The sequence below is a fragment of the Haemaphysalis longicornis genome, unplaced genomic scaffold (genome assembly GCF_048455015.1).
Source record: "Haemaphysalis longicornis isolate Haplotype H1 unplaced genomic scaffold, Haemaphysalis longicornis Haplotype H1 scaffold_7, whole genome shotgun sequence".
In the NCBI taxonomy this organism is placed as follows: domain Eukaryota; kingdom Metazoa; phylum Arthropoda; class Arachnida; order Ixodida; family Ixodidae; genus Haemaphysalis; species Haemaphysalis longicornis.
In genome coordinates, this window is record NW_027526422.1 from 137,410,495 (window position 1) to 137,430,317 (window position 19,823).

At 45.4% G+C, this 19,823-nt stretch overlaps 1 protein-coding gene across 6 annotated transcripts in view; it reads left to right on the forward strand.

Annotated features, from left to right (window-relative positions):
• LOC144147054 (uncharacterized) overlaps positions 1–19,823 on the forward strand; it is a 148,167-nt gene that overhangs the window by 65,828 nt on the left and 62,516 nt on the right. For all 6 annotated transcript variants that reach the window (XM_077679083.1, XM_077679082.1, XM_077679084.1 and 3 more), the window contains 4 exons: positions 1,134–1,266; positions 11,850–11,974; positions 16,346–16,519; positions 19,367–19,520. In XM_077679083.1, coding sequence (XP_077535209.1) covers positions 1,134–1,266; positions 11,850–11,974; positions 16,346–16,519; positions 19,367–19,520 — 586 coding nt within the window. The remainder of the gene's footprint in view (positions 1–1,133; positions 1,267–11,849; positions 11,975–16,345; positions 16,520–19,366; positions 19,521–19,823) is intronic.

A 19,823-nucleotide genomic window follows, 5' to 3' on the forward strand; every position in this document is an offset into this window, starting at 1 on the left:
ACGCCCAAGGCACCTTCGGGACATTCTCCAGTGAATGGAGGTGAGGGCGAAAATATAAAAAAACTTTTGCAAAAGAAAGTTGCCATAATGGCACTTTAGCGTACCTTCTGCCCCACGCGGGGTGAGTTTTGATGAAGACACACTTGTATTTACATTGACTGTTCAATTTCTACTCGCGGGATTTTTACGGTAACCCTGAAGCCGAAGCCTACAGCGAATGACCCCAGAAAGTGCCCTTGTGACCATTGTGGAATGTGCTTGCTTTCATTTTATATATGAAGTTTTAAAATTTTAGCCCTTTCGGACAATGCCGCTGAGGCATATCTTGAAAATGGTTGGAAACACTATAGTATTTAAATATTTGTTTTACGTTTTCTGAATTCAGCATTCCTGAATTATCTTTTACATAAAAACGCTTATTCAGTACCCATTCGTATTGTATACAAAAAAAAATTGCATTCAAATTGTCTGCAAAAGCCGTTAAAATTATACAAGCGTGCTTTGTTTGTTGCTTCGTTTATTACTGCCTAATTCGTAATAGTTTTATTGTTGTAGCATACAGTAAGACCATTCGCTACTTTCTGGTCTTCCGTATGGCATAAAATCTGCTTAAGATTCTTTCAAATGAGAAACTAAGACACGTATTTCTTCTGGTGTTCTTATGTCTAGTTTAATTTTTTTTTTAATCTATAAAACATTTTGCCCAGTCGGGCTTCCACGGCGGAAATGTTTGAACGGCCACACTGAAAGGTCGCACATATCTGCGTACTTGAAGCTGGCTTGCTATGATACGTTTTTCGAATTGCTACAATAAATTGGTGAGCTGCGCACCGAGCGCACACAAACTGTGCGCAGGCAGTACAATGCAAAGGAACTGCTTTCGTTTCCGTAATTGGTTATTTAAAAAGTTATACTCTCAAGTCGTGGCTGGTCTTTAGCATGGTAAGCAAACTTTTCTGTCAACGTGGGCCAAGTTTTCTTCTACCATTAGAGCCGTTTCTATATCAGAAACTGGGTTATTAGACCATGTTAACCATAATAGATGGTGCAGTTGAACGTCAAAAAATTTTCATGTAGCGTTGCAAGGGAAACTATCAGCTGATTTGCCATTCGGGCTCATGTGATGTTTTCAGGATATCGGACGTTTTTTCCTCGTGTCTGAGAGCAGCGACCCTCTCAAAATATTGGTGATTGGAGAAAAAGACAAAGACACCTTCAGTACCATTCACCTGGACTCCGTTGCAAGTCTTCTGTACGGAGAATTCAGTTGAGTCGTCACTTACTGTTTTTTTGTGGAGGGTATGGTTTACAAACTTGTGTATAGGGTACAGCGCGTTGAATTACCTTCTAAATTTTTATTGTGTGTGGTGCCTTTGTTATGACGCGCGTAGTTTTCATTTGCCCATTTTTTGTAACCAATAAGAGGTGTTTATGTCCTTTAAAATGTAATACACGCATAGAAGGAATAACAATTGGATAAAATCAAACGATATACAACAAACCCATTGTAGAAAGGCAGTGCATATTTACACCGAGCATCGCCAGTTCGTGGCTGCAGCGGATAGTAGAATTACTGCTGAGAGGGGGAGCGTCATCCTGCGTTTTGTTGGCGAAATACCAAGAAGAAAAATTGCTTCACGTGAAATTCCTTGAGCTGCCACCACAATAATTACAGCGGTGTCATGATGTCGAAAAAGAATAGCGTCTCCGCAACGCCTTCCAGGCAACGAACTTCGCTGAGCTCTTTTCCGCTGCTAAATTGCTCCCCTCAACATAAATTACAATATCTCTTTTACCAATCCTGTAATCCGGTATTGGCCTTCCATTTATCACTTTACCGTCATGTCCTCTTTTCAAAGCGAACCTTGCTTGGTCTCACTGATGGCGGTGTTGTAAGGAGAAGGTAGTATTCATATGACACTGAAAACCGTCCTGACAGTGTCCAACATATCGGCGCATGCGTCTGCATTTCGCAGAAAAAAAATAGGTCCCATCGCGTGTCCTCTGCGCCATTACCACGCGAATTTCTGCTAAGGTGTCAAAGTGAAGAGATCTGAATGATCGCAGCTACATTGTGTGGCGATGCTCTACTTGCCATGGAGGACTCAGCATCACCACTGGAGAATGACGCTGTGCCTGCGAAATGATTTGGCAGGATGCACGAAAGCTTCCGCTGCAGCTCAATTGCCTGCGAACACGGAAATCAACACATATGTGCACCCGCACTTTGCCTATGGCAGAGTCGTTCAGTAGAACAGCCAAATAATGCTTTAGAAGAAATTGTGAATCCGTACGATGACTGAGATACGACGGCATCGTAGCAGTGTGCGCACTGCTCGCTGGGGGACTAGCGACCTCTATCGGCGAGCTGCCGAGAGGGAAGGTGATTGCCGACAAATGAGTAGTAAGTGGCCGTTACTAAGACACGAAAGCTGGCAATCAGCTGATCTGCGCGAACGGCTTCACTCGTGTCTCGCGACAGGTAGGCTGTAGACGCTGCGCTAAACAGTAGTTAACGCCGAGGTAATGCTTTTGAGCTCGGTGGGATGGCCCAATGCGTGCGCCTCAATACCGGAGCCCGCGTGTCCCCATGACTAAGGCGACACATATGGTTGCCGGCATGGGCACCACACCAGTGAGTACAACCTATAGATGGTATTAACATAAAAGTTTCACCGGCGATTTCTTCTCTTGGCCACACTTAAAACCCTCATGACAGTGCCCACCATCTATACGCATGCGTTCGCATCTCACAGAACTGCCACCACCCGCGAAAAGAAAGAGAGAGAAAGCTCTTTATTAGAGGAAAGCAGAGAGGTCTTCCGGCATGCCAATGCCTACATGCTATTCTGCGGGGTGGAGAGGAGGGAATAAAGTTGCAATAGGAAGTAGGGCAGAAGGGAGAGAGGAAAAAAGTAAATACAAAATGTAAAAAAAAGGAGGTAGCGTTTGTGTTGGGGACCATCAATGCGACATGTGAAAAGTCTATAGACGGTTGAACAGTGCAAGGTTGTTCAGTGTGGTTGCACACTGCTCGTGCGCGTGCACACGCACACGCACGCGCAGACGCACGCGCAGACACGCACGCACAGACGCGCACGCAGACGCACACGCAGGCACGCACACAGCTGCAGCACGCCAGTGATTGTTCTTGCGGGGGACGTCCGGGAGCACTGCAATCACGACACCTGAGCGGACATCTGACGTGGTGTATTTTTGGCATTTCACTGGCATCATCAGTGAACCAAAAAATAGTTGCACTTAATGCATAAGAGGACAGAGACTGTTTATTCGGACGTTTTCCAAAGCTCGTCTGCAACTTTATGAGCGAAATTTTATTCCTAGCTTTGTTGCTTGAGAAGTTGAATACTTATGTTAACTAATTAACCAATTAAGCAAGATACAAGAAATATCGTGACATATTTCATATCAAACTGAGCAACATGCACTTGGTCACGTCTTCTTAAGGTGAATTGTTATATTTTGAAACTCTGGTAAATATAGCTAAATCACACACACACACACACACACACACACACACACACACACACACACACACACACACACACACACACACACACACGCACACGCACACGCACACGCACACGCACACACACACACACACACACACACACACACACACACACACACACACACACACACACATAGATTGCGAGAAGGGCTGTCTTTGGTTGCCGAAGCAAATAGTTAAAAATGGGTATAGCTTCTAACAAACCTGTTTATAGGTCGACGTTTCGATCGGATGCCGATCTTTCTCAAGACAACATTTCGTATTTCTGTGCACGTATTTATAAGCTCGTCATCGAATGACGCCGAAAAAAGAGAGAGGGGGGATTTGGGGAGAAAGGTAGCAACAAACACACTCTCGGCGAGGTGAGGTGAAGGTTTGCAAAATAGAGAGAGAGAAAAAAAAGCAAAAGAAAGAAAACGCAAAACAAAAACAAACCTAAACATGCAGAAAAGAGAGAGGAGTACACAACTCTTTCGAAACGCTGTACTCCATCGTTCGTCAGCTTGTAGAACGAGTGACAGGCAGCGCCCGCTTCAGAGGGGGGCCGCTCTGCTTAAGAAACGAAAGCGCAAAGCAGTAACAGGGACGCTCTCACACCATCACTGGGAGGCACAGAATTCTAATGGTCACTGACATTACGGGAAGAGTGGACAGGAAGCGGTCGCAGCCGCACACATTTCTCAGTGACACCAACCCTACAAAACAAACAGGCAGGCTCGTTAAGATTGTAGGTACGATCTCCACACTGTGGCTCAAAGCATGCACGATTCCGCCTACCGGCAGGACGGGCGAGCGCCATTCATCATTCTTAGCTCTATTCTTCTGCCCTGTCCGAGCAGCCGATAGGGTCGTCTCTGACCATGAACCAGGGAAAAGGAGCTTAACTAATCCTCTAACCGCACGCGGGAGTCACGCGGGTCCTTTGTTGGAGCAAACGGCGTCGGGCGCCTCGATGTTGTTTGTGGCATATGCCGCCTGTGCGGAAACCCCAGGAAGGGAATAAATAAAATAAGAATAGCTTGATTACTTGTTTAAACAACACAGAGACTTACAATTTAAATAGGGGATTATTCTGCAGCCAGATTATCAACAGGACGTATAGACAACATAATGCCTGGGCTAACATTCATTCCTGCCTTTACGGTATTGAATTTGTAAATAATGTAAGATTCACTTTGTTCGCGTTCTCTTGTAGTAGAAAATCCACTCTGTAAAGGTGTGACCCTGATGGAGTCGAACGGGTGGTTTTCGGAGTTAATATGTCGTGATAAGGGTAGATCGGGGAGTGAACGAACATATGCGCGATGGTTGTTGAAGCGCATGCGGAATGCCGTGTCCGTCTGGCCAATGTATTGGATACCACAAACACCGCACTCCAGAAGGTACACCACATTAGCAGAGTCGCAGTCGAGTGTCGCGTGAATGAGATGCTTGAAATGGGAGTTGGTGCTTTCTGCCACCGTGGTTGGCTGCATGTGTTTACAAACGCGGCACCGTGCCTTTCCGCATGGTCGACATCCACCCTTGGGTGCCCTCTCAGTTTTGGCGTGTACAAGGTAATCTTTAATATTTTTGGGGCGCCTGTATACGACCCGAGGAGGGGTGGGGAAGATTTTCGAAAGCCGTTCACTGTGTTGTAGCATGTTGAAGTGCTTTTTCAAGATTTTGTTTATGTTTGGGGAATTGCCCCCGAACGTCAAAACTAGGTTGCTTCTCCCCTTCTGGTTTAGTTCTTTTTCATGGTGCAGCAACTCTTGGCGATCAAGGTTGACCGCTTTGCAAATAGCGTCGTTGACTATGGGTGGTTGGTATTGTTGCTTCGCGAGTACATTGCGCAAGTTTTCTGCATTTGCCTCGAAGTCCTCGGTCCGGGAACAAATTCTCCTAAATCGGTGGGCGTGCGAGTATGGGATACTCGTTTTGCAGTGGCGCGGATGACAACTGTCGAAGTGAAGATACTGCTGCCTATCGGTAGGTTTTTTGTACACGGTAGTGATGAGTTCTCCTTTGTCTGTATTTATATGCACGTCAAGGAAATTGATTTCCGTGGTTGAATAGGTATAAGTGAATGCGATGCTTGGATGGGCCTTGTTGAAACACTCGATGAAGTCGATTAAGTCGTCCTCCGTACCGGTCCAAATAAAGAATACATCGTCCAGAAAGCGTTTGTACAATAATGGCTTAATTTCATGGGTTGATAGAAATTTTGTTTCGAGATCGTTCATGAATATATTAGCGTAGTTGGGTGCCATTCGAGTACCCATCGCAGTGCCGTTTTTGTGTAGGTAATACTGATTATGGAATTCAAAGCTATTTATTTCCAGTACTAGCTTGGTCAAAGTTTCAATGACTTGTGGGCTTGGTGACTCATGGTCCCGATGTATGCTATAGGATTCAACCAGGGCTTCAATCCCATCTCGGTGAGGTATATTTGTGTACAGAGAAGTTACATCTAGAGTTACAAGGAAGGCGCCATCAGGGATTTTTATGTTGTCGATTTCCCGTAGGAAGTAGTTAGTATCACGAAGATACGACGAATGGGTAGCGGGTATTTTCTTAACCAGGGAGTCTATGTACCTTGATATTGGTTTGGTAAGAGTGCCTCTTCCCGAAATTATTGCCCTACCAGGGTTCCCTTCTTTATGAACTTTAGGCAGCATGTAAAACCTTCCTGGCGTTGCGTGTGCTGCTGTAAGTGCTTTACACAGGCGTGGGTCTATTTCCCGAATTTTGACAAGATTATTTAGTGTTGTTATTATTTCCTGATGTTACAACAGTTGGATCCGCGTCAATTTTTTGGTAGAAAAATTCGTTATTTAACTGACGGTGGCCGTCTTGAATGTAGTCTGGTTTACTAAGTATTACAATACCTCCACCTTTATCGGCCGGTTTTATGACAATGTCTGTTCGATCACCCAGTGCCTTAAGTGCCTCGCGCTCCTCTTTAGAAAGGTTCTGGGCCCCTGGTTTGCGAGCGTTATAAGCCCGCAGGACGTCTCTTTGAACGGCCTCAATGTACGAGTCCAAGTGTTTTTCCCGCTCGGATTTCGGTGTCCACTGCCGCCCTACATTGACGGAGGTTGGGGCAGTGCGCTCTTTGTCCGGCTTATCGAAAAAATATTCTTCCAGGCGTAAATTTCGTGAAAAATTGTCCAGATCTTTCAGTAAGCTAAACTCATTGTATCGGCCGGTACTTGGGCAAAATGTCAGCCCGCGCGAGATGAATGACCGCTCATGAATAGTAAGCTGTACCCCGGATAGGTTAATTATGTTTTCATCTATGTTCTTTTGAGTTTTTGACATTTCTTTCGACTTGCAGGGTGGAATTGGGGGTGTAATTTTGAGATTTCCAATGTCCGTGTGGTGCGGAGCTGAATTGATTTGAGAACACTCGTTTGAGTGTGGAACTTTATCCCTTGACAATTTTTTAATTTTGATTCTCATAATTTCATCTGTCTTCTTTTTCTCAAAAAGTTCCAGTTCGCTGGCCTCCAGCGCAGAAAGGACAATATTATTCCTAGCACGAAGCTCCTCCACCCTCAGAGACGCGAGTGTATTATCACAATGATCCACTACGATTTTAATTAGCTGAAGTGATGCGGATTTAAGAGTTTCGTTCCAATTTTGTGTTTCGCGTTTGTTAAACGTATGCATCGATGGTGGTAATGATAGAAGAAGGCCCCGGGGGCGATCCCAGCCTTTAGATATATTTTGAGTGTACGCACATGTAGATCATGGCGCACCCGCTTGTCAATTGTTTTCCTTATCTTAAAAAAATTAGGCGTCAGCAGCTGATCACGCGTGTCATCTGAGGGAGAGGAGGTCGGAACATTTGCGCGGCCAGGGTGTCAATTCATGCAAATGCAACGTGCAGAGCCACAGTGTTTTCAGAGATCGTACATTTTGACGGCGGGGGTGGCAGGGCTTTTCTCGTTTTCTGGACTGGATTCCTGAATCTCGCAGTCTCTCGCGCTCGGCTGGGGGTCAGAAGGTTGCGTGCTCGTTGCAGTCCGTGGGTTGAGTTCTGATTTCCCGGGCTTGGGCTCGATCGTCTGCAGGTTTTCCGACGGAGATACGCTTGTGGCTGAGAGCCCTGGGTCCGGGCCTTGGGGTTGTTCAGGTGGTGCGTTGTTTGATCCGTCGATGGGTTTGGCTGGTTGCGGTGCTTTACGAGGCTTTTGGGGTTTTTTGTTGATAGCCCCAGAAAGAACGCTGCAAGGTGTTTCGCTGGGTTTCCACGTGGAGTCCGCCGACGCTGCGTCACCTTTCTGGGGGGTCACAGTTGCACGCGCACTCCCAGCTGTAAGCCTTCGGTGGACGTTCGGGCGAGTGACCGGGCTGGGCGCCGGTTCTCTACTGCTAGCAGAGGGACTGTTCGAGCTGACCACCTGGGCGAAGGATGGTATCACTGGCTGCAGCTGGCTAGTTGTACTGGGGCATGTGGGGTAGGCCGTATCGTCCTTGTGAAGGCTTGTGAAAACCAGGGGCCCAGAACCTTTCTAAAGAGGAGCGCGAGGCACTTAAGGCACTGGGTGATCAAACAGACATTGTCATAAAACCGGCCGATAAAGGTGGAGGTATTGTAATACTTAGTAAACCAGACTACATTCAAAAAGGCCACCGTCAGTTAAATAACAGATTTTTCTACCAAAAACTTGACGCGGATCCAACTGTTGAACATCAGGAAATAATAACAACAACACTAAATAATCTTGTCAAAATTGGGGAAATAGAGTCACGCCTCTGTAAAGCACTTACAGCAGCACACGCAACGCCAGGAAGGTTTTACATGTTGCCTAAAGTTCATAAAGAAGGGAACCCTGGTAGGCCAATAATTTAGGGAAGAGGCACTCTCACCGAACCAATATCAAGCTACATAGACTCCCTGATTAAGAAAATACCCGCTACCCATTCGTCGTATCTTCGTGATACTAACCACTTCCTACGGGAAATCGACAACATAAAAATCCCTGATGGCGCCTTCCTTGTAACTCTAGATGTAACTTCTCTGTACACAAATATACCTCACCGAGATGGGATTGAAGCCCTGGTTTAATCCTACAGCATACATCGGGACCATGAGTCGCCAAGCCCACAAGTCATTGAAACTTTGACCAAGCTAGTGCTGGAATTAAATAGCTTTGAATTTCACAAACAGTATTACCTACACATAAACGCCACTGCGATGGGTACTCGAATGGCACCCAACTACGGTAATATATTCATGAACGATCTCGAAACAAAATTTCTATCAACCCGTGAAATTAAGCCATTCTTTTACAAACGCTTTCTGGACGATGTATTCCTTATTTGGACCGGCACGGAGGACGACATAATCGACTTCATCGAAAGTTTCAACAAGGCCCATCCAAGCATCGCATTCACTTATACCTATTCAACCACAGAAATCAATTTCCTTGACGTGCATATAAACAGAGACAAAGGAGAACTGATCACTACGGTGTACAAAAAACCTACCGATAGGCAGCAGTATCTGCACTTCGACAGTTGTCATCCGCGCCACTGCAAAACGAGTATCCCATACTCGCACGCCCACCGATTTAGGAGAATTTGTTCCGGCACCGAGGACTTCGAGGCAAATGCAGAAAACTTGCGCAATGTACTCGCGAAGCAACAATACCAACCACCCATAGTCAACGACGCTATTTGCAAAGCGGTCAACCTTGATCGCCAAGAGTTGCTGCACCATGAAAAAGAACTAAACCAGAAGGCGAGAAGCAACCTAGTTTTGACGTTCGGGGGCAATTCCGCAAACATAAACAAAATCTTGAAAAAGCACTTCAACATGCTACAACACAGTGAACGGCTTTCGAAAATCTTCCCCACCCCTCCTCGGGTCGTATACAGGCGCCCCAAAAATATTAAAGATTACCTTGTACACGCCAAAACTGAGAGGGCACCCAAGGGTGGATGTCGACCATGCGGAAAGGCACGGTGCCGCGTATGTAAACACATGCAGACAACCACGGTGGCAGAAAGCAACAACTCCCATTTCAAGCATCTAATTCACGCGACACTCGACTGCGACTCTTCTAATGTGGTGTACCTTCTGGAGTGCAGTGTTTGTGGTATCCAATACATTGGCCAGACGGACACGGCATTCCGCATGCGCTTCAACAACCATCGCGCACATGTTCGTTCACTCCCGGATCTACCCTTATCACGACATATTAACTCCGAAAACCACCCGTTCGAATTCATCATGGTCACACTTTTACAGAGTGGATTTTCTACTACAAAAGAACGCGAACAACGTGAATCTTACATTATTTACAAATTCAATACCGTAAAGGCAGGAATTTATGTTAGCCCAGGCATTATGTCGTCTATACATGCTGTTGATAATCTGGCTGCAGAATAATCCCCTATTTAAATTATAAGTCTCTGGGTTGTTTAAACAAGTAATCAAGCTATTCTTATTTTATTTATTCCCTTCCTGGGGTTTCCGCACAGGCGGCATATGCCACAAACAACATCGAGGCGCCCGACGCCGTTTGCTCCAACAAAGGACCCGCGCGACTCCCGCGTGCGGTTAGAGGATTAGTTAAGCTCCTTTTCCTTGGTTCATGGTCAGGGACGATCTATCGGCTGCCCGGACAGGGCAGAAGAATAGAGCTAAGAATGATGAATGGCGCTAGCCCGTCCTGCCGGTAGGCGGAATCGTGTATGCTTTGAGCCACAGTGCGGAGATCGTACCTACAATCTTAACGAGCCTGCCTGTTTGTTTTGTAGGGTTGGCGTCACTGAGAAATGTGTGCGGCTGCGACCGCTTCCTGTCAACTCTTCCCGTAATGTCAGTGACCATTAGAATTCTGTGCCTCCCAGTGATGGTATGAGAGCGTCCCTGTTACTGCTTTCCGCATTCGTTTCTTAAGCAGAGCAGCCCCCCTCTGAAGCGGGCGCTGCCTGTCACTCGTTCTACAAGCTGACGAACGATGGAGGACAGCGTTTTGAAAGAGTTTTGTACTCCTCTCTCTTTTCTGCATGTTTAGTTTTGTTTTTGTTTTGGGTTTCCTTTCTGTTGCTTCTTTTTTTTCTCTCTCTCTATTTTGCAAACCTTCACCTCTCCTCGCCGAGAGTGTGTTTGTTGCTACCTTTTTCCCCAAATCCCCCCTCTCTCTTTTTTCGGCGTCATTGGATGACGAGCCTATAAATACGTGCACAGAAATACGACATGTTGCCTTGAGAAAGATCGGCATCCGATCCAAACGCCGACCAATAAACAGTTTTGTTAGAAGCTATACCCATTTTTACTATATATATATATATATATATATATATATATATATATATATATATATATATGTGTGTGTGTGTGTGTGTGTGTTGTGTGTGTGTGTGTGTGTGTGTATTCACTCCACTGGTCAAAGTTGGCACTGTATCTGCTTGGATTCCGCACTGCTTATAGATCCGTGTTTTCTATGACTACGACTGTGAAAGTGTTATTTCAAACGTGATGCGGCAGGTAGGTGCGTGCGTTTATTTAGACGCGATGAACACATCGACTGTGTTCCTTTTCCACCAATCCGGGACAGTTGAAGTAAATTGGGCAACTCTAGAAGCATCCTCCACGGTGGGCCCTGTGTCACCGTGCAATTTTGCGTTCTGAGACGCTTACAAGTTTAAAATGGTCAGATGTATATGTCTTATAACTTTCGAACAGTTCGCGACCATTCCTTAGAGAGGGGCCTTCAGGATTGAGGGTTAGGATAACCTTCTGAAGCACAACGTGTGTAAAAAATAGTCCATTGTCTTCTACAGACTCCTCCAATCCGTATTGCGAACTGAATTCAGTGCTTCCTGCATAGACGTATTTGTTGCCGTGTATTTTCGGTAACAAGAACCGGTATTGGATCTTGCGGAGCTCAGCGGGCTGTTTAAAGTCTCTTCCGCAGCATTAATTTAGGACGACACTATCAAATTGCGCACCTGACTCTCGCTTCTGATGCACACACGGACGCTCTACAGTCCCTTCTCCTACATAATAAACTCTATGGATATTTACATCATACTCTGCGTTGATTTAGTTGCTGCATTTTTACACAAGCTCTGTTACATTCTCTTTCCTTGTCCTGGGTAGGTCTCGTGATAAAAAAAATATAATAAATTTAAATAAAACACTTCATTACTTTTACTTAAGGTTTCATTAAATATATATCGGAAATGACCGATCCAGCCGCACGCAATCCCACCACTGAATTAGTAACTTTACGACATAAAACGCGAACAGGGACTCACTGTTGCCCCGGTTCTACTAAGTACGTATCACCAACCATCTTCTCCCTATATTCCTTAGGAAAGATAGTGGCGAATGCTGCGTGTGACGACAGCGGCTCTCCTCGCCTCACGGGGGAACTCCTTGCGGTGTTGCCAGAGTGCATTCAAGATCTGCCTTGCGTCCTGATGTTTGCTAGCAGCAATGTAAGTACAAGAATGCCCTCTGTAAAGTACTCGTCTTCACTGTATACCTAGCAAACCTGTTGAATAATGAGCAGCAGGATTGCTTGTCGGGGACATGACTATTACTTCATGTGCCAAGCATGGTCGGCGCTTCAGGATGGTGTTCAGGTCCCGCGAGAAGCTCTGCACCATGTGCAGAGGGGATCATTGGGTTTCCACCAAGAAGGAAATCAAAGAAAGCTTGGAGATCAATATGTTTTGTTCAAATGCAGCGTTGCATGCACAAATCATCCAGGTGGCTGTCAGTGCTACATGGTAACGACTACGACTTACACTTCACAAGGGGATCAATGCTGCACGTTAGATGAAATGTTCATACACCGACTGCATAACCTAGCAAAGCCAGGAAGGCGGCAACGTGAATGTTCTCGTATAAAGCGTCGTTGGCCTGAAAAATGAACGAAGATGAAATGCAGCAACATAGCAAAGAGTGTGTTTGCATGACATTGATCTGCCTGCTGAATAGACACTTGTAATTTATTGGGTATAAAGTAGGCCTCAGTTTTAAAAAGTGCTCTTCCCCCTTTTTGTTGCTATTGTTTCGCCTCAGCTGCATTTTAAACTTTTCTGCCACCTTGGCAACAAAACCTCAAAAGTTATGCAGTCCTAAACGCCGCCTCGTTTTGCATGTCCTGTAGTTTCGCCCCGTTAACACAAAAACGCCCCAGTTTGATCATGCTGGGAGGAAAATACGGTATGCATTAATTAGTGGTTACCCCTGGCGGTAGTGTTAGATTGTGTAAGAAGACATACGAGTCTCATTTTACCACTCCTCGTTTACATAACTATATGCATCTATTTATGTCCGAAATAAACTAAAATACATTATAGAGCGTGGGACTTTTAAACTTGGCACTCATATGCCAATAGCATTACTGTTCCTAGCTGCTGAGACAGTGTCTTATTTTTCATGGTTACTTAGATTCTGTAATCGGTGGCGCTTCTCAGAATTGCCCACCGCAGGTTTTTATTTTATTCAATTACAATTTTCATGCCTAGATGCAACGAAAATAGATTTATGGTTCTTACAATTATTCCACTGAAGAGTTTCTGCAAGGGTCGCTTAAAATACGTATGAGGCTTACAAGAATGTACCTGATGCCTTTCTGGACGTCTGCTTAACCGCGATTTATTCAAGGATGGGTATGTGAAGACATAATGTCGAAATGGCTTTAAAATTCCCTGCTTGGTGCTCATAAACCTTGCAGAATCATCAGTTCTTACGAAGCTATTACCGTTCATGGTTTCAAGAACAGTTTGAAAATCGCCAGTGTTTGCTTACGAGTGCTTTCAAAGACTGTTCGATGGCAATCGCTGATCTCTCAGCCAGCTAATCGGCTTCTTACCTTACCTACAAGCGGAGAGTTATATTAGTTCCTGCTGCCCACTCATGTAAATTATTAGTTGCCCAAACCTAAGGGCTTCATTTAGGGCTGGAGATGCAACAGGTATATGACACCATTGACCTCAATTGTTCCTCGAGACGGGACGTATGATACCGTATGATACCATAGCTTGCTCAAGACGTTCCATTTATGGCATGTTGCACTTTTCCTGAAATAATTTGTCAGTGCCGTTACTGCTGAAAGCTATAAATATGCGAGCACAGGGAACGCTCTGGTGACATTGCCTACCCCACCTAAAGTTTCATCAAGTTTCTGTGCTTGTCACTCTCCTGTTTAGTGGTCTATTTGTATCATCTGGCTGGCGCTGACCACTTTCTCCACCTTGAAAGCATTCGCTTACGCAGAAAATGCAACGGTATAGACTATGCACTGAGTGCTTTCCCGGCTACTTACAATTATAAACACTTCTTACGTGAAGCTACACTCTCAGGCAAAAAGGACAAAAGTTCATCCTTTGGGAGACTAACAGCCTTTGCCACAATCATTACTGACTTTGGGGAATGAATGTGAAAGGATGAACGGTTAGTATGCCACCCGGTTGGTCCATACCGATACTCTCCAAGGTTGAACTGCTGAGAGTCTCAGAAAATCAAAAAGGTCGGCGCCACCAGGGATCGAACCACCGACGCTCGCAATTACACACAAGAGACCCAACGCGCTACCACTGCACCACGCCGTCTTTTTTTCTTTATTGCCTGCTTGGCGACCACACAAAACGCACCGCCAAGTACACAAATTAGTAGCTCCAGCCACCAGTTGCTGAAGTGGGTAGCTTCAAACACCTGAAACTGCTCTAGAACATTCAATTTGGTAACCACTCAGGTTCTTCCAGCATGACTCTATAAACTTCTCTTATATAAGCAACGCTTTCAGTGAAGTGCTCTCGCACTGTTCGAGCATCCTCTTCAGCATTTTGAACCGCCATGCGAGCTTTCCACAAAGAATACAGAATAAGTGCCGTGAAATTATCATAGGGCATGCCTCCATCATTGTTTCACGCCATCGGACCGATGCGCCGGTAGATAATATTCAAGCGTACAGCGTGTAGTGCTGTGCCAGGTGATAGATTCATTGCAACTGGTGCCGGACTTTCTACCCGTGGAAGCGGCCGTGACAGCGATTTGCGCATCGCGCTTAGTGCTTTGCTATCTTTAGGGACTTTTGCTCAGTTCGATTTTAAGTACAGCCTCACAATCATAGTTTTTTTCTTGTAAACAGCAATCAAGTCGTCGTCTAGTCAAAATAGTTGACCTGTAGCGAGCATTTTTATTTTGCAGCTGTTGTCAGCAGAAACTACTGCATTTTTTCTCTTCTGTTAAACATATACATATTCATTACGCTTGGGGATCAAGGTTTGCTATTTTAACTAATAACGGTGTCATTTATTGACGGGCTTAAAATCTTTCATTGGTCGTTATTACCTCGCCCGAATCGTATGCAACACAGCCTATCAACATAACCTCACCGAGAAGCGTCTGTCGATCGCGCTTCGCCGCTCCTTGTCATTACCCGCCGCTCGATTGACGCTAGGCGCTTTTCTTAGAGTTAACATCAATACTTTCTCCCGTGGCACCATATAAAACACCCACTGACTGCAATGACTTGTGTTTTAAAAATCTGAAATTGTCCACAGACACATGCGCGCAATGGCAAAGACGACGCCATTACAAGGGATACCGATGCAGCAAAGTGACTAAATACATGTGTTTCGTCTTTCAGTTACTCCTTATAGATCGGCGGGGACGAACAGTTTGTCCGTATTTATGCACACAGCACACACTCTGCTACATACACTCCCATTGAAGATGAACTGTTGCCCTCAAAGACTAACACTGTATTTTAGTTCCTTTTTTAGCCCTTTCTGGCTAAGAGTTTAGCATTTTGAAGGGAGAAATCCTCGGGTGTAATTGGAAGGGAACATAAGTGCAGGATTGATTGAAGTGATGTCTCGCGTTTTCGCAATGAGTCTTGTTGGGCTAGTTCCAACAGGAAATTAAAGTATCATCATGAACGTTGGGTGGAAAAATTCGGAAATATGGGATATAAACGCATAAAAAAGGCTCTCACGGACTATACAAGAGGATGTAACTGCTGGCATGGCACATGGTGCCATGAAAAATTGCGATACATAATTTGCATAGTACTGTTGACTGCAGCTGTGCACGTGGCGTCCCGTTTACTTGCATCAGTAGTAAGTACGCCCCAGTGCTTGAACTCTAACAAAGGGGATCTTCTCTACAGGTACATTCTTTTCTGGGTGCTTTTATTCAGCAAGATCAGCTAGCCAATTTTTTCTATTAGGATATTTTGCCTTATGAAGACCAAACCAGTGATCGAAACAGTTCATTGTAAAAATTTGGCAACTTTGAAATCGGTGCTCTTTACGCGTCATTATTTCGAGCAGGGCACTAAGCACAAGCGGGCAACACGCTTTGTTAGAGCTTTTGCTGCGGTTTGTACAAACCTTTTGTTTCATACCATATATTGAGTCCCGGAACTGGTTACACCCTAACAATATTGCTCACCAATTCTTAGCAATTATAATAAATTTGAACAATGTTTAGTTTAGCACGAGGTTGAATTTTTATTGTAATAACAAAAGCAACATTCGTTTACGTCACTGTCAAACCGCCTTTATACGTGTATACTGCACGATAAATTAGAAGAAGCGGACTGCTCCGCCTCCTTCTATATCAACCTATTCTTATACATTTATTGGGGCACTGCTAACTTTGGGACCGTTGTGTCTACCTGGACGAAGGCGGGGGTATTTTATGTATGAATCGAATAAAGATGTGTACTGTACTGTGATAAACGCACCGATAGTTTGTCTTTGCAGGCGTATGTGTATGCGGACTAACAGTTTTCTTATTACGTGTGAGTACGAAGTCCTACAAAAAAAAATATTACTGAACTTTTTCTTCAGTCTTCACCTTATGCTCCCGGAGATGTCGTGAAAATCTCTAATGAGGTGATCCAATTTGTGCAACGGTATACAAAACAAACTGTTCAGATGTCTCCGGGGAACGCTCTACCCGACGTTGTGAATGAATGTTCCGAAGACGACAACCCCGACATTGACCGTACCGAAATATCTCAGGTATGACGATTTCATGGCATTCATACATAATAAATGAGCACTGAGAGAATCATTTCGTAAGGTCGTAATCACAGTGCCAAACCTTTCTCGATAACTGCGTGGGACGGAATAACCATTGACACCTTAACGCTGTTATTCTGCTTTTATGAAGTCAAGGTATATCTGGGTTTGTTTCGAATCTTTAAAAAATAATGAACGATGTAACAGAAATTTGGGTGGAATTAAATCAACGAGGGAAAAAGTTTGAGAGAAAGGGTTTTCAAGCCAGCACTAGTATGCTGGATGAAAATAAGGCAAGCAAATAATGCTGCTCAATTATACCTGTTTACACTACTTGAGATACTGTGCCTACATCGCGAAACGAATGGGTCACGTGAGCGCGATTTTCAATGTGTATGTTTTGCGGACACTTTGTAAAGATTTTTCAGAATTTTGTTGGGAATTTTTTCTACAATGCAAGCACGGAGCAAAAGAATAAATTTGCTTTCATAGGACAGAACTTAATGAAGATTTGTTTTGCGTTTAAGGCGTGTATTTCAAATACTTGCTACAGACGTTTCTTGTGCATATATGACTTGCTGGAATACCCTTTATGCACGGGTGTGCTCATATATCAGAGGCTAGGACAGAGTTTTTTTGGCGTTTTTTCATCTCAGCATATATACCGTATTCACTCGTTTCTAAGCACCTCCTTTCTCCTGCAAAGCAGTTTAAGTCTGACACGCCCAGTTTTTATTCCGGTGAAGCAGATTTACTCGGTGCCACTCCGGGCCTCCTCCTCGCCCTGCCTACGTCCATTTTACGACGGTTATCCCAAAGATTATTCCCGTCGCCACCACTGATGCTTCTTTCACAAGTTCCGCAGTCGGCTAACACAGGACAAAGCGCCGTTATGAGATTAGTGCGAAGAATCAACACCAGCGCGAATGGATGTAAAGACACCCGAAAGCCGTCGCCACCACCGCCGCCGGGAATGTAGCCGCTGCGTTGCCGCTTCAAATTCCCCCTCGGCCGCCGGCGGTTGAAAGAAACTGGCCCCGTTGAGACGCCGGCGCGAGCACATTCTTCTTTAGCTTGAAAGTCATTGCCCAGCAACATTCCCGCGTTGGCAGCCATCGTTGACCAGGTGGTCATAGTTATAAAGGCGGAAGAATAGTAATATATCTTAGTCTGGTCGCATAAAACGTTTTTCTCTCTCCGTTCGCCAGAGTATTTCACGCCTAATTAGGTGCCTATCCCCTTTGCCGGGGGTGAAGGGAGTGGGCATTCATGCAGAGCAGGGCTTAATGCCGCCACCAATGAGAGACCCGTTGTGGTGGTGGGACATTTAAACATGGCAGTCTCACGGGTCAATGCACCCCGTTAACTGTCCTCCACAATCGAGCGGTTTCGGTTCGTGTGTTGCACAGGCAATGAGATGCCTACGACTGTGAAGCGAAAGGGACACCCACGTGGGTGTACACTTGTATAGAGGTCGAGGGCCTCGATGTGTAGGCTCACTATGGGACGGACCGAAGTCGCTCGCTTGGAGGAAGAAGAGCGAAAATTCCAGAAGCGTAAGCACTAACAGAAGCGTGAATGGGCGCGAAAACCACGGACAGCCAGTGCCGCCGTCGTTGTCACCTCAAGTTCAAGCTGGCCGTGTAGCTGCGAACCCCTCCCGGATGAACAGCAACTGGCCCGCTTGGAACGCCGCCCTGGGCCAATATCACTCGTTCAGCTTAAAGGGCTTTCAGTGTGACATGTTCGACAGCCCCTTTCACTTCTAAGCACCCACTCATGGCCGGTTGCCGGTTTATGCGTGCACGGGTTCAGGGGAGGAGGGCGGTAGGGGGGGGGCGGGCACGCACTGATATAGGTTTCATACCTTTACTGATGATATCACCGTTGTGTTGGCGTGAGGTTCAACGAGGCCGGCAAACAGCCCAATACGACCGGTCCGGTATCATCTGTGGTCATATGGTTGGCGCGTTACACAAACAGTAAGATGCTCACGAGGAGGGAGGGAAAGCGAAACCTCTACGTTTGTCCGCTAGTACAGAGCTCGGGACTATTCCAAATTTCGTTCCGGTTAGGAGGTATGCTCAGTCGTAAATTACAAACAAACGTGTTTTGTTTCGTGTCCTCCGTGGAGGGTGGGCTGTTTGCAGGACAGCCTCCTTCACAAGTGGAAGGGCACTAAATTTTTTCACGATCGCGATGCCCAAATTGAGGAAGGTGCTCACATTCGAAAAACATAACGCTCCCCTCCGCCAATTTTTTTACGGCCGCGCCTTGGCCGGATGGGTGCAAGGAATAATGTTTTAGTTCGTACATATTAAATTAGAATCGGTGCAGGGACTGAACCCACGGGTACAGTCGGATACTGAGTCATCCTCACTACTAATCGCTTCCGCTGTGCTGCTTGGGACGCCGCTCTCAGTATCGCGCAGCAGGTCGTCTTCTCTTGCGTTGGAATGGTTTGTAATCAAAAACATCATAAATACTTGGCCACAACGTCACCTCCGTCCCGTTTCTACGCGTCTGAAATCTATGTTGCGATAGTTGCTTAGAACATGGGGAGCTTAGATTCGCATGAAAGCTTTTTTTTTGCAAACGTTTTTTCCAAATGTAGGGGAGGGTTCTTAGAATCGGGGCCGTTTAGAATCGCGTAAATACGGGAGGATGCTAAAGCTGGTAATTTTCCCGAAATAATAGCCCCACCAGAGTAGTAGACGGGTTCAGATACCGGCTCTTTAGGACAAAGCACAGCAACCCCAAAGAAGCTAGGCAATCTCACCACATACACAAACAGTTCCAGATGGGATATGCAGTAATGTGAGACACTAAACGGACGTTGTATTTCAGTTTGCCGCGGCACTCGACAGCCTCCTTCAACCTGGCAAAGTTGTTGACGTGAACTCTGATGGGGACGTTATTGTTGAGTCTGCTGACGGCCCTGGGTGGTGCATCCAATCCCGCTTTCTCCAACCAGTCGATAGCGCAGACGCGTGCAGCGAAGGTAAGCTGTTGCAGCGTATAAATTCGTTACTCTAATGGACAAATCTGCAGTGCTTTAAAATGGCTTTGGGTAATTTTAAATTCAAATCTTCTCCGAAACTGTCATAAAAAGATTCCCAAAACCTTTGAATACACTTCGCAGAGGTAAAGAAAGAAAACCTGTTACGGCTGGAGCTTGTTTTCAGATAAAATTGAACAAAGTGAGGCTGGTCCACCTCTTGAATTTCCTTGTAATGTTTTGTATTTCCCGGCTATGGTAATGTCAAGACTCGGCGATATTCTCCACGGAAAAACTTTTGCCTAA